Source organism: Haplochromis burtoni, unplaced genomic scaffold, assembly GCF_018398535.1.
Source record: "Haplochromis burtoni strain Fernald_Lab_line unplaced genomic scaffold, NCSU_Asbu1 Contig_42, whole genome shotgun sequence".
Lineage (NCBI taxonomy): Eukaryota > Metazoa > Chordata > Actinopteri > Cichliformes > Cichlidae > Haplochromis > Haplochromis burtoni.
Genome location: NW_024582403.1, coordinates 26,361 through 41,503, shown reverse-complemented (window position 1 = coordinate 41,503; position 15,143 = coordinate 26,361). Strand labels below are relative to the sequence as shown.

Below are 15,143 nucleotides of genomic sequence, written 5' to 3'. Positions count from 1 at the left end.
CTTCTCCGTCCACACAGCTCCTGCTTTTATTTACTGCGTTTGAGAACAGTTGCATTTTTGTGCAGAATTATGATGGTCTATGATCTGTTTTGCTAAGTTGAGGGTAAAATTTGCACTATTAATGCAGAACATTGGATGTACTGTTCTGGCTTTTAATTTCTTATTTGTTTTTTGTCAAGCTATGAATAGAGACAGATCTTATATAATAAATCACATATAATAAATATGGCGATAAAGCGAAGTCGTCTCTGTATCGCTGTGCGTTTCTTGTCGTTGCAGGATTGTGCTGTGCTTCTTTTCTTTCTTTCTTTGCCAACAAAGGCCTTCTCTTTGTCTGTAAATTCCTTTCTGCTTACAGAAGTACATCTGGGTCACCACAGTGTTTTCGCTGCATCTCTGCTGTATATGGGGGCAAAGAAAAAGTACAATAAAAAAACTTGTTTTATTTTTATTTTTTTGTATGTGCAGAAACCAAAATAAACACTGGATTTTCTGTGGCCGTGTGTTCGTACCTGTTGAGCTGTTAGGGGAAACCCTAAACAGAATACGTTTGATTTTTTTTCCTCAGGTAGAAAAGCTGTTCCAGGGTATTTTCGCCCACAATAACTTTACAACCAGTAACAGTGGTTTAAATTACAGGTTTGAACAGTCATTCATTTTATGTCTGTATTTATGTTCTTTTCTTTTTAGTCCTTTCCTGCCTGGTTTCCTTCTATCCTCACAGCATTTGACTTTAATTAATACTTGCAAGCTATGATTAGAGCCAATTAGGTGTTATCCGTGTTTAGCCAGACAATGAAGACATTTTCTATTAGCATCTCAAAACTTTATTGCAGTCTCCTCAAAGCAGTCTGATATGGAGGGAGGATGTGTGGCGTATAAGGCTGAAAGTTCAAAAAGGATACAAAACTGTGTATGAATTCTGTTTCTTTGAACAGAGCTGTCCATCAGAAACATTTCGACATTATTCAGCTACTCTTATAGCATCCCGATGTTCATTCACCGGCCACTTTGTTAGGTACACCTGTTCAGCTGCTTATTAATGCAGCCAATCAAACTGCAGCAACTGAGTGCATTTAGGCATTGGGGAAACGACCCTATCCAACTGGTGAAACTGAACATTACAATGGGGAAAGGTGATTTAGGAGACTTTGCAGAACTTGGCGTGGTTGTTGTTGCCAGGTTGGCTGATCTGTATATTTTTGCTGAACTACTGGGGTTTTCCCACATAGGCATATGTAGGCTTTATAGAGAATGCTCCAAAAAAAGAGGAAATATCCTGTTTGCAGCAGTTCTAAATGCCTTAGCGATACCAGAGATCAGAGAACTGTATGAGCTGTTGGACGGCATCAGTAACTCAAACAAACACTCATTAAAACCGAGCTACGCAGAAGAGCATGTCTGATTGCACATGTTGTACTTTGAAGCAGATGGACTACGACAACAGAAGACCATGCTGGGTGCTGTCAGCAAGGACCAAGAAATTGAGGCTACAGTCTCCACAGACTAATCGACATTTCACTATAGATAAGATTGAAAAGAACATTTCTTAGTCTGAGCCTCCATTTCTGCTGGAACTTTCAGATGATTGGGTCAAAATGTGGTGTAAACAACATGAAGGAGCCAAAAGGCTCTCTTCCAATTATGTGCCCCTGAGTATTATTACTCACCATATCCATCTCTTTATGACGCAGTGTACCCATCCTTTGGTGGCTGCTTCCTGTCGCAAAGTAGTTTCTTAAACATGACAATGAGTTCACTGTTACTTCACTGTTCACTCGTTAACTTGAAATGGCATCAACAGCCACCAGATCGCAATCCAATAGAGTGCCTTTGAGATGTGGTTGAATGCCATCATGCAGGTACAGCTAATAAATGTTCAGCAACTATGTTGCTACCGTGTCAATATGGACCAAAATCTGAGGAATGTTTCCAGCATCTTCTTGAGTCTGTGCCATGAAGAATTAAAGCAGCAGTGTATACCTAGTAAAGTGGCTGATGAGAGTATAGAGCGCAACTTGATGTGTCGACTGAGGAGTAATTCTTATTAATTTATTTTAAGTAGAAATACAAAAAAAAATCTTAATAAGAACAATTTTGAACACAATATATTGAATTTTATACATTTGGCCCCTCGCTTCTCTCCATACATGAAGCCATGTGGACTGATCTACAATCCATAAACCATAGTATTAACAATTACACTTAAAACAGATCCTTACTGAGCATCAACATAGGCAAACTTTATGTTGTATGTGACTTGGTGTCCATTGTCCCATGCGTACAAAACACCCTCCTTAGGATTGTAGTCAATCTGTGTGGTGTAGGTGTAGTTGTTGATGAAGGGCATTCTGGGAATCATTTGAGTATTTGTGTGTGTGTCGAAGGCATATTCCAGGTTGGCGTCTCTTTGGTTATAGCTGTCAACAGCATACAGGACGCCACACACAACGAAGCAGTTCCCGAAGTGGTTTCGCTTGAGCCCCGTTCTCCAAGTGGTCTCCCTTTGCATGCTGAGGTCTGAGGGGTCCAGTCGACTTAGGACAACCACTTCCTGTAAGAAGCCCTCATCATCCAGTGCCGGGTAGATGATCCACAGGCCGCTCTCGTCCACAGCAAAGTCGATGTCCGAGTGGCTACGCCAATCCCAAGGCGACGATGAGTCTTCATACAGGGCATCGTGCAGCATGGTCCAGGCAGCCACGTAACGCTGTCGCAGGTCAAACTTGATGATGTCACGGGAGAAGGCGCGATTGTAATAGAAGGCCCCGCCATAGACCACATGGCCTGTGCCAATCCAGTTGTAAGGAAGCTTGTAGGAGTTACTGAAACGGCCTTGAAAAGATACGTAGACGATGAGATTTATTACATCTTATCAAAAAATGTAAAATTAAAGCTAGTTCTAACTCCAAAAAGCACACATTCTTACCTTGCTTGAAAACTTCCAGGTTGCGGAATTCCAGAAGGTTGTTTCCGTAATAGAAGTTTGTCACATAAATTTTGCCATTATCAGATTTTGGATCCTTCATCCATGCTCCCTCATTTCTGCCATAGGTGTTGTGAGTGACTGGCTCGGAGATTGTTGCCAAAGTGTCCTTGCACTCCTCTGTAAAGAAGACAGAGAGCTCTGAGGGAAGTTTTAAAGGCACTTTAACATCATCCAGACCTACGTCAAAGGGTCTGAAAACAATTAAAGACTTTTGTTTTAACCAGCTTGAATCACGGAAAGGGGAGGGGTAACACAGAGAAGAGAGCCCTGTCTTGTAAAGTTCGGTCATTCACAAACAAATATCAGTTTCTGTTTCTCTAAATGAAAATGTGAGGTAAGTCCGTACTTTTGAAGTGACATATGCTGACAATAATTTCTGGCTATACTCTGCCTCTGGCTGCAGGTGGACACAGATGGCACAACGTTCTTTATTATTTACCGGGTTTCTTTGGCCTGGATTCCTCATGCCTCTGCATCGGTTCGTCTAGTTCCATGTGTCCTTCCTCTTCCCAGCTGATTTTGTATCTCTGTTTGACCTGAGCAGCCTGTTTGGTAGTGGTAGTGGTGGTAGTTGTGGTGGTGGTGGTTGAAGACGAGGTAGTTAATGCTGCAGGAAGCAAAGCTGTTGGTGTCTGTGGCAAATCTGAGCCTGAGAAGTCGGTGGATGTTGTTTCTTCTGGTTGTTTTGTAGTAGCAGCCTGTGTGGAGGTAGCAGTTGTGGCAGCTGTTGTGGGATGTACTGGTGCTGTGGTCGGGTCAGCGTGGGTTGTGAGGGTCATAGTAGACTCCAGGCTGGTAGTTAAAGGCTTTGTTGTTGGATTTAGTTCAACAGAGCCTGGATTAGCTGAAGTACTGCCAGCTATGGTTTGCAATTGGTCTTTTAGCTCCAGACCAGAGGGTTCCTTCACACTGGTGGGTGTATTTGTTGTTGTGAATGCTTGTGCATTTTCCTCCATCGTTGTATTTTCAGAGGCTTGGACTGAGGTTTTGTTCTTTTTCTGCTGACTAATACTTAAAGAAATGTTTGCTGCTTCAGTCAGCGAAGGGACTGGTCTGTTGGTGATTCCAGCAGTGACTGTTTGAGTGGTCTGAGGCACGAAGTTTGTGGTCCTTTGTTTGTTTTCTGCAATAGGTGGTCCAAGGCTGATGCTTCTCACCGTGGATGTGTCACTCTGTGCAACCGAAGACACATCCACTGATGTGGTTCCCATGGCACTAATAAACCTTCGATGAGTTTTTAAGGGCTCAGTTTCTTTTGTGTTTTTTGATTGGCTGGTCTTCTTAGGTGCGTGCAAAGGACCTGTTGTTTTTGTTCGAAACAATCTCAGTCCTTCTCTGGTCCAGGGCCGAGGAGATCTGGGTTGAAGCAGATTCTCTTCGATAAAGAGGTTATCTGGACCGTCACCGCTCAAACCATGATACTCAAAAACTAAAAGAAAGAGAGGAAAAAGATTTGAGCACCACAAGAAAATGTTAGAAGCAGAGTTGAAATACAATCAGAGTTCTGCTGTTTGTTAGCTGAGAGCCAGCAAAGCTTCTGTGACCATCTCTCACTGCTACGACACATCCTGAACTGTACAAATGAATATAATTATACATCCAGAATAAACACTTCTCTCGTTGCTTTAATGCCGCTTAAGGTAACAGACAGATTGCACTCACAGTTCTCTCCAGGCTCCCCATCATCTGCCACCATCGGATCAGGCTCAGATTTATAAAAAGTCATTCCTCTGATAATCATTCCAGATGATCCAGCCTTTGACACCTGAGAAGCCTCCTTATTAGCGCTACTTTTGAGGGTCACCTGAGGTCTGACCTCAGTGATCTGACCAGAGCCGTCTGTGTGTAAGAAGGGTTGATTTTCCGCAATGAGCTTCCCGTCAAACTTTTCCTGTTAGACAACAAGGTACACACAACTTCTGAGGAAATCGTTCACTCTGTATTAAGAAGAGATCAATTACGACCCTTTGGCTATAAACTGTACAAACAGCTGTCAAGAATTTGGATTGGTGTAAGAAAGACATTTGTGAAATCTTGAATCATAACATGTTATTCAAAAAGTACGTTATGTTTTTTATTTTTTACTACCAGCAAAAGAGAATTTGGAGTTGTGTAAATAATGAGTCGGTGTGTGGCAAAGAAACTGTGTTCAGATCTAGTGAGGAGAATAGCATAGAAGAGCTGAAACTCCAACAAGCTACAATGATCCCAAATGATCCCACAGTGCAGAGGAAAGTTTTAATCAGAAACCTAATCTAAAACATTTGCCTTGTTTTACTGTCACTTTAATAACCTTGTTGGATGTTTCCTGTAAATTTTCTAGTGAATCAACTGTGTTTAAAGTCCAAGACCATGCAATCCTCCTGGATGGGCTCTCAAGTTTATACTCAAGCTGTCGGGGCCCAGGGCCCAGCAGTATGCTCTGTGGTCTGAGGTCTGCTATCGTCCTGCCAATCCTTTCAATTACATCAATAACTTTCTTTTACACGTTTCTGGGCCTTAATCATGGAGACAATGATTTTTATGAAGGACTTTGTGGAAAGAACACGTAATTGTTCCTTTTGCTTTGGAGGAATGTTAGCAGGCTAAACAGAAACATCTGACTGTGATCACTTCTTTGATACGTGTTTCCTTCAGCCAAAGCCTTGCGTTCAATATGAAATATCAGTGGTGCAAATTAAAAGTGACTCCTGATACAATGTTATCTCAGTATATTACCCATGATGGCATGATGTACTGCAATCATGCAGTACTTGATGCAATACTTACTGAACAATGTAGGTTTTCTCATTTTTAGTAACAAACATTTGCAGTTGAAAATAATTTTATTGTAGCTGTATTTAAATAGTTAATAAGCAAACAGTTATTTCACTAAATACAGGGAAATAATTACCTGTAGAACCCGGTAATTGTTTAGTTGCTACTATGTTATTACAGCGTCTCCATAGATTAAGCCTGTGATATCAGTATTGTCACACTTACCTCTGGGTCTTGATTGGCTGCTGCCCTGCTGACCTCACCAACTGTCTTCCCATCCTGAGGCTGATTTGGAAGAGGAGGAGGTGGGCTTTCAGTCACACTTCCTTGAACAGAAGTACTTTCCCAAAACTTCACCTCATCCACAGATGGATGCAGAGACACCAACTGCAAGCAAACATGGTGAAAGGTAAACAGACTGGTTCTTATAGAGCGCTTTACTCTCGAGTATTCAAAACACTTTAGTATTCAAAACACTTTATACACTTTGCCTCATTCACTTTTCTCTATTTTCTAACATTTACACACCCCCCCTCCCCCATGGATGTATCAGAGAGAAACTTGGGTTTAGTATCTTGCCCAAAGATATTGGCATGCACACTGAAGCAGCTGGGGATTGAACCCCAGCCTTTGAAGTTGTAGATGAAGCCTTCTGAGCTACAACCATCCCGACCTTGGGTATGCTAACCCTAGCAGAGGAAGAAAAACTTAGGGTGTCAAAGACCTCAGGTCATCAGTAGGACTTTCAATTCAGAGACTGCAACTGGAAGTCCTGACAATAAACAATCATGAAACCAACACAGCTCAACAGAATACAGTCATCATTCATTTGAGTATTTTTACTGCTGTGATGTGTCCAAATCTTTGTCCTTATTTATGAAAAGGACAAGTGCTAAAACAGTTTAAGTGCTCCCTTTCAAGAAATCAGCGTGATCAGCATCTTTGCTCACTATTTATGACATTACCACACATCTCTACAAGTGACCTATTCATTTGCTGTAAATGAAAATAATTGCTATGAATATAACATTAGATGTGCCTGAATATAAGCCATCAGGCGAGTAAGCTGTTTGGGGCTGTATTTCTGGAGGTAGAGCAGGTCATCTAATTAAAAGGTTGGTGGTTTGATCCCTGGCTGCTCCAGTCTGCATGCCAAAGTAGTCTTGAGCAAGATACTGTACCCCAAGTTTCTCTTCGATGGGTTCATTAAAGTGTGAATATTAGACAGAAAAAAGCGCTTGTGTGAATGAAGCACATCGTATAAAATGCTTAAGTGGAGTAAAAAGTGTTAGTTAGAGATAAATGTACTTTATGTAGGCAAAATTTGTTGTCTAATTTAATGACAAAAACTACAAACTTTCTTGGTTTGTGAACTGAATAGGGAATAGTTAGTTACAGTATTTTGTTTTTCCTTCGATAATATTCACATTTTGCACCAATTGTTACCAAGCAAAGACAGAGTTTGCTATGGTGCTAAAGACAGGCAAATACTTATCTGTGGAACTCAGTAGTTATGTAGTTACTATGTTATTACAGTGTCTCAATAGGTTAAGGCTGTGATATATCCATGTTAAGATGTTACACTTACCTCTGGGTCTTGATATGCTGCAGCTCTGCTAACCTCTCCAACTGTCTTTCCATCCTGAGGCTGATGGGGAAGCGGAGTCGGGCTTTCAGTTAAACCTGTTTGACTAGTAGGACCTTCCCTGGGCTTCACCTCATCCAAAGGTGGATTCAGAGACACCGCCTAAATGCAAACATGGATACATCAAGCTACTAACATAAGTGTTATATTTTTGTTAACGATCAGCAATCATAACACTAGCAGAGGAAGAAAAAAGTATTTTGTTAATATATTAATATGAATTAAATCAGGAAATCAGTTTTAAAGCAGCAAAAACAATGACACACATAAAAAAACATCTTGTAGCCAGTTGTAGACCTCGTTTCAACTCTGTGGTTCAACTTTGGTAGGTGCAGGCTCCTATCTTTATTTTTTGGCGAACAGACTGACAGCACGCTCTGACAGGTGTTTTCAGTTATGAAAGTTATACTCTCGTCTGCATAAGCATGCAACCCTCTGGTTCATTTTGCTGCACCTGTTCGAGGGGAAAAACTTGATGGTTTATGTTGCTATTGGCTCATTTCAGTATATGGAGTTCAGTGAGTTCAACAAACTCCCAACTGCTTCACTCGAAGTCCATGTGAGAAGAGCATAAACATTCAGGTAATGTATTAAATGTGCTGCTTTTAGGTAATTTGGAACTTCTATATGTTCGTGCTGTAATTACAGCTTTGCTCTTGTGTAAGTTTATAGACTAAAGCCCAACAAACACGTACTGTATAAAAATCTCTGGTAATTTACTGACTAAGAAAAAGGATCCAAAGAAAAGCTCTGGCAGATAAAGTTCCACATGTAACAGAAACTCTGAGCACTGCTTCCTGGTCAAGCTTCTTGTAAATCTGAAAACAGCACCTAAGGGAGTCTTTAACAGGACCTCCAGAAGCCACCACTACACGCACACCTGTTAGGGAGAGTTAGCATGTGTTTTCTGTTGCGCTACCTTTTCGATGTGATCCACGCGATCAATGAGCTTGTTGGTAACGGAGTGCAGCTTCAGTAGATCCATGCCATAGAAGGATCCCTCCAGCAGCTCAAGTATGGTGGACAGCTAAAACAACAACAACAAAAAATGATCAAGTGAATTCCGTCAAAGTTAAAGAATTCATTACATAGAATGCATGAAGTAGGTACATCCCCAGTCCATTCAAACTCTGGTTGTGGTAAAATATTGATTTTCCTTTTCGGAAATTGATAAACATCAGACATCCATGCCACCAGGGGTCCAGGTCCATCTACAAATCAACAGTCAGATGTCGCTGGAGCATGAACACCTGCGGGGAGGCTCTGGCATGATAAATGGTCAGGAGGAAACTTCACCTTGACATTTTCGTTCCCAGCCTCCCTAAGCTTTTTTAGCCTGTACTCTCCCTCGCAGGGGTTGACCGCTGATGGTGGGGCGATGCAGGCGCACTTGCACTCCGGTCCAGAAGTGATGGTCTCCACGGTGTAGAAGTCCTGCGCAGACGCGCTCCCTTCTTCTATCCGTCGACAGGCGCTCCTGCTCAGGGGTCTGACAACACATTTACACCGACAGTCAGAGCCTTCCGACAGGGCTTTCACTTTGTCATAATCACCCAGCAGCTATAAAGAGAAGAGGACGGATGTATTTTCCACCAGCAATCGGGAACTTTTCAATTTTTGCGCACAAAGTGTAAAATGCAGGATATAAGGAAACACATTAAATGAGCTATTTATCCTACCTTGGAGAGAATGTTCTGTCGGCCTTCTATCTCCTCTTGCAATCTGTCATTTTGCTCTGCACTGCTCTCAAGTTGGGACCTGGGATTTTCAGCCAGGGGCTTTGGCGCTCCAGATCCCCATGGAAAAAACGCGCAGCTTATCACGATGACAAAGCCTAACTTGTACATTATGTGAGGCTCACAGTGCGCAGATAAAAGAAATAACAAATAGCCCGTCACCAATAAATTCAGGTGCACGAAAAAGTCATAGCCTACCTCTGATTTTAGAAATCAGAGAGTGCGTGAAAAAATGACATCAAATATCCGGATTAGGTTTTATGGGTCATCTTTTTCAGAGTCACAATGAACGCAGACTGATGAGACTGAAGAAAGAGTGCACCCTGTGGGAGAGCAGCCGGCATCTGGTGCTGGAGCTACGCTGACAGGAGGCGGGCCTGATCAAACTGGCGAGGAGGAGTTGAACTGCTTCAAAAGACTTCAGAGACATGATGTGCAGCTTGTTAGCGTTAGTCATGATTAAAATGCAACCCCCAAACTCGGATTTTATTTCAGGTTCAATTTAATTTGCAGTTCCAGATGAAAGAAGGTGTAGTTTGACTTCATATGCAAACTTTATGCTGCTTTTCAAAATGCCACCAAGCCTTTTCACAGACGCTGGAGACAAGTTTCAGATGTGGATTTGCTGCCCTCTGGTGGCAACAGTGTTCATTCCAGTCACAAAAGACATTTAAAATTCTTCAGCGTTTATTTTTTACTTTAAGGCACATATAATTTATGTACTTATCTTCATTTTTTATCCCGTAGTGTAACGTGTACATATACATATAGACAAAAAGGACTTTGTATGTTCAGTTAAGGCATGTCGGTGCCATGCAAGTTTCCGAATCACAGAAGACATTTGCAATAACAATTAAAAACCCCATTGCCGTGATACCAAAAGAATTGTTCTTCCTTCTATCTTGTGACTCCAAGTATTTATTAAAATGCAGAAATTACCTTCAAAATTTTAAATATAATGCAGAGACCAAATAAACTTACAATTATCTGTTCATAATTACATCTGATCAGAGAAATGACTTTAAATCCCATACCATAATGATTCTCATTCATTCTGAAAGTCCACTTCTGTATATTCAATATCCTTGAGGTCTACTACCTCCCAAATGATCAATTACCCAGCTTAGTGCCCAGATTAAAAGTTCAGACTAGAATGAATGCTTCTGCTCTCTAGCACCCTTCAAGCTCTATTCTCTGCTCTGCTGCCACGGGGAGGATAAGGTGAGAAATACGACTCCACAGTCCACCATATTTGTCCAGGTCCATCATGTCAAAAGACACTGGGTGGCCATGAGTGAGGAATTTTTTTTGAAGGTGGTCATCCACCATCTCCTCAACAGCACACAAGCTAATCTTAGCAGGAATCTCGTCTTCTTCCCCCAGCAGTACAGTGAAGATCAGAAAAGTGTTCTTGTATGCGGCATTCTCGTGGTCGCAATAACGATAAAAAATTAGCGTGGAGCCCGGAGGTAGCTCTTCAAAGCGATGAATGACGGCTACAGGTTTGTCTCCATCAAAAGCTCCCTGCAACTTCCTGTCAATGTCCAGTTTGACGTGGTCACTGTCCTGGCTGGCTTTGCTGGCTCCATCTATGTGGAGGACGGAGGCGTTCAGGGCAGAAGAGTAGGCGGAGGCCAGGTCCCGAGCTAGGCAGTTCAGCGTCTTCTCAGCTCTGAGGCCTGCAGTGAGAATCAGACTCACGGGCTCCGTGGGCTGTGTGGTCTGAAGGTGTCTCTTAAGGTGGATCCTGCCCCTATTCCAGAGCTCAGCACGCTGGTTAGGAAACCGAGTCTTTACTTTTTCCAGCTGCCTGAGGAAGTCGTCTATCTTCGGTACATCATTCGTCTGAGGCGGAGATTCTGGCTGAAGAAAATGCAGCGCGATAGCAACAATTGCCACTACTATAGCAACTGCTAGCCAGTATTTTCCACTTCCTACGGAGAAAAGGCCTGTGTTATTTAAACATCTACTTCATAACAAAAAGAATTATTTAAAAAAAAAAAACCAATTCAAAAAAAAAAGAACAAATGTACTAAGATTACCGCTAGTAACTTGTGGATCTTCAGTTTGACTAGCCTCTGGGGTGGTAGGACCGATGTTTTCAACATTATTACCGTGGTCATCTAACTGCTGTGTTGGGCTCTCAGGTTTAGCCTGTCTTTCCTCTGAAGCTGAAAAATTGTTCACGGGGAAAAAACAAGTTTACACAAATAAAAGATGGTAAAGAAAAGAAAAAACAACTTACACACTTCCAGTTTCCTCGTGGAGTCATAGAAAGTTAGCAGACTGAAGCAAAAAGTTTAAGGAACAAATTCTAATCCGTGATGTTCCAAAAAGTTCTGACTCACCATCTCCAAATTTATTATCTGACTTGTTCGTGGCTGAGATGTTTTCATTTTCCGGTTCATCGCCCTGGTCATTCGCTTTGTCATTTGGGATTTGTAAAGTTAATTCTGATGGTTCGTTCGTTGTGACGCGACTTTCATCTAACGAAATAAAAACAGTTTAACTTTCACAACATCCTAAGACTTTGGATCTTTAAATATTTCTGATTCTTGTGTCCCATAATATTAAGCAAGTGCTTCATCTTTAAATATGACTAGAAAACTTTTATTACAGCAGTAGTTTCCTTTTTAATCTTAGAACAACGAGGCTAAATGTATGTTTTAAACCAAATTAAATATAGACTTTGTCTTTCAAATAAATCCATAATAATATCTGAATCAGCTGTTACAATACTCTGACAGGAACACTAACCTGATTTTGGCTCTATCGTGACTTTTTTCTCATTTTTTGATAACAATTGTTTGCCATCAGTTTGACTAGGATTGCTTTTCTTCTCCGTCTGTGCTGAGATTTCTTTTTTCTCACTTTTGCCTCCATCTATCCGATCATCTTGTTCATCTTGGGTTGGTGGAACAGTTGTTTCAGATGCTCCCTGTGTCGTGGTTTGACTTGTGTCTGTTGAAATAAAAATAGTTTAACTTCCATAGCAACCTAGGACTTCCGATCTCTACATATTTAATATTATTGTGCCCCAAAAATTATCTTGGATCAGGCATCTGCAGCATCCTTAATGGAGATTTCTTTTAACAAAGCCCAGGGCAACAGTAATTCCCTTTTTAATCTTGGAACAATAAGACTGACAATAGGTGAGATATGGAACATTTTCAGAAAACGTGACCTCCGACCTTGACCTTAAGTTGAGGTCACTGGGATTCAAACTCATCCAAGGTTTTATTAGATGCACCTATGGTACGAATTCCAAAATCCTATGTCGCCTCATTCTCGTTATCACATTCAAAAACCTGGGTGCTAGCCCCGCCCACCTGGCAGGGTGAGGATGATACCCCATTAGCTTTTTATGGCTGAGGGATAAAAATCATCCTGATCATTGAAAATCTGTTCTAAGTCCAGCAGCAACAAAAAGAAAAGCTGTGATCTGTTGGAACACAGGAAGACAGAGTCCTGCTTTTTCTTCTTTTGTCTTCCACTTCTTCACCTTCCTCTGTTTTACAAGAACACACTACACACCATGCTGAGTATGCCAAGTTTGATCTCAACACTTCTTTGGGAATCACCTGTTTTAGTGCAAAATGCCCATCTTTAGCATATTTTAGAGCTCAGGTGGAAAAAATTATATATTTTTAGCAAAGTAACAAAGATCCTAAAATACAATTCAAAATCAGTTCTTTGTTGTCTGTTACAACAGCGGCTCATCCTTGAAAATGAGTGAAAAAGCACTCGGTGTCCAAAGAAACGTTTTAAAACTCCTTCAGAAAGCCCGGAAAGCTCTGTCATTGCTATTTAACAATAAAGTCTGCCTCCTTGGAAGAAAAAAGAAAGGAGGAAAAATGAGGGGTGGCTCAAGACTTATGTCTATAACAAGGTTTGTAAAATGAATATGGCCATTTTAGGAGCACAGCAGTAACAAAACTTACAAATGACTAATAACTAAGACAAACAATGCTGGTTGATGATGTTCCAAAGTGGGGTATATAATATAACTGACTGTTGACTAATATCTGAATTATGTGCTGTAACACTTGGACAGAAACACTGACCTGAAGCCTCTGGAGTGGTAGGACCGATGTTTTCAACATTATTACCGTGGTCATCTAACTGCTGTGTTGGGCTCTCAGGTTTAGCCTGTCTTTCCTCTGAAGCTGAAAAATTGTTCACGGGGAAAAAACAAGTTTACACAAATAAAAGATGGTAAAGAAAAGAAAAAACAACTTACACACTTCCAGTTTCCTCGTGGAGTCATAGAAAGTTAGCAGACTGAAGCAAAAAGTTTAAGGAACAAATTCTAATCCGTGATGTTCCAAAAAGTTCTGACTCACCATCTCCAAATTTATTATCTGACTTGTTCGTGGCTGAGATGTTTTCATTTTCCGGTTCATCGCCCTGGTCATTCGCTTTGTCATTTGGGATTTGTAAAGTTAATTCTGATGGTTCGTTCGTTGTGACGCGACTTTCATCTAACGAAATAAAAACAGTTTAACTGTTCCAAAGTGGGGTATATAATATAACTGATTGTTGACTAATATCTGAATTATGTGCTGTAACACTTGGACAGAAACACTGACCTGAAGCAGTCCCTTCTGTTGTGGCTAATTTCTCTTTTTTTATTGTCTCTTTTTTGCAGTCACCACGATTTATAACATCAGCTTCACTATCTTCGCTTTTCTCCTCCATCGGTGGGCTGTCCTCACCAGGAACATGTTCTTCATTACAACATTGTACCTTATTTTGCACCCTTTCTGCAAAAAACACATGTTTGAATTTTCATTAATTATTTTACATTGGTGCAATAAATATATGTGCTATCCTTACAATGCTTACTCTCTCTCTCTCTCTCAATCTTTTCAAAAGGTTCAAAAAAGTAAAACTTAATAGTGATAAACATGTTCAAGACATATTTGTTCTATACAGATCTTGGTTATAACTGATTTTTTTGTATTTATTTACATTTCATCACGAGAAACAAATAACATTTTAGTTCAGAAACATGCTATAACTGAAGTAAATGCCAAATATTAACCGTACATGTGTTCAGTATTTCTTGAAATAGAGATAAACATTAGTTATGTCTGTACTGCTTTAACAATGCAGCGAGTCGACCACCAAACAGCAAACACTGGCTGAGCAACGTAGAAATATTAGAATTTTACCTGCTGCGTTCGGACTGGGGACTTCCTTTTCCATGTCTTTAGGTAGATGGTCTTCCTTTTCTTCACTTAGGGTTCACTGGATGGTTCAAGCGTGAATAAAACAAATAAACATTACATGTTTTTCTTTTTTATGCGAAGCCACGAGTTACAGTTTGTCGTCACATGTTCAAAGGTCCAAACAAATATTGTAAATCTGCTTACGGGCATGTCAACAGAGCCAAGCTCAAAGGCAGTCTCGCTAAAGTTAAAGAAGAACGAGAACAACCATTACGCTCCTCAACTTTTCAAACTGTCACTAAATAAAAAGGAAATATGTACATTGCAGTTTGGAAGTATTAATTTGTGGCTGTGCTTTCGTGGATTTGCTAAATAATGTTTTGCTACTAAATCGAAACTGAACTTGCTGCGAGGTGACAGTAAGCAAGCCGAAGAAAAGCTAGTATAAATTATTGCGAGAGAAATAACTACTCGCCGGGAACTAAGCTCTAATGACATGCACGAAACGTAAATTGTTGGTAACCATAATTAAAGAGAACTAGCTATTTAAGTGACAAAAGATAACTAAGCTAGCCCAGCCAGAGTGATGCTAATTTAGCCAACAGTTACCAAAGCATTACTTGGGTGTTATTGTAAAAAAAAAATGCCTTCGTGTAACTCAAAAGTCATAACGATACGCTTTTCTGATTACTCCTCCATACCAAATATGTCACGGATCATATCGCCGTAGATCATACGCTTCCTTAGCTTTCAGTTAGCTTGTGTGGCACTCATAGCAGACTAAATTCTGAAGCGGAACGTTTAACAGTGCCTTTGTTTCTATCGAGATAACTAAACGTTGCACT

The 15,143-nt window shown here is 40.7% G+C and overlaps 2 protein-coding genes across 3 annotated transcripts; both read right to left on the bottom strand.

Moving 5' to 3' along the window:
• Positions 1–811: 811 nt before the first annotated feature.
• olfml2ba (olfactomedin-like 2Ba) lies at positions 812–9,622 on the bottom strand. 2 transcript variants are annotated; one of them, XM_005920878.3, is made up of 9 exons: positions 9,071–9,622; positions 8,688–8,951; positions 8,311–8,418; positions 7,335–7,493; positions 5,972–6,133; positions 4,652–4,880; positions 3,429–4,418; positions 2,930–3,106; positions 812–2,835 (listed from the first exon to the last, which is right to left on the bottom strand). In XM_005920878.3, exons 1-9 carry the CDS (start codon positions 9,236–9,238, stop codon positions 2,219–2,221), a joined length of 2,874 nt encoding a protein of 957 aa, XP_005920940.1. In that variant the 5' UTR covers positions 9,239–9,622; the 3' UTR covers positions 812–2,218. The 2 variants fall into 2 exon arrangements, with proteins under 2 accessions (XP_005920940.1, XP_042075987.1); XM_042220053.1 differs by having other exon boundaries at positions 8,688–8,880; positions 9,071–9,187.
• A 176-nt stretch (positions 9,623–9,798) lies between these two features.
• On the bottom strand, positions 9,799–15,127 carry LOC102300263 (torsin-1A-interacting protein 2). The gene is made up of 9 exons (XM_005920880.2): positions 15,000–15,127; positions 14,302–14,377; positions 13,717–13,890; positions 13,471–13,608; positions 13,192–13,293; positions 11,885–12,088; positions 11,476–11,613; positions 11,170–11,298; positions 9,799–11,061 (listed from the first exon to the last, which is right to left on the bottom strand). The coding sequence occupies exons 2-9, from the start codon at positions 14,333–14,335 to the stop codon at positions 10,298–10,300; spliced, it is 1,683 nt and encodes a 560-aa protein (XP_005920942.1). The 5' UTR covers positions 14,336–14,377; positions 15,000–15,127; the 3' UTR covers positions 9,799–10,297.
• Between the last annotated feature and the right edge of the window lie 16 nt (positions 15,128–15,143).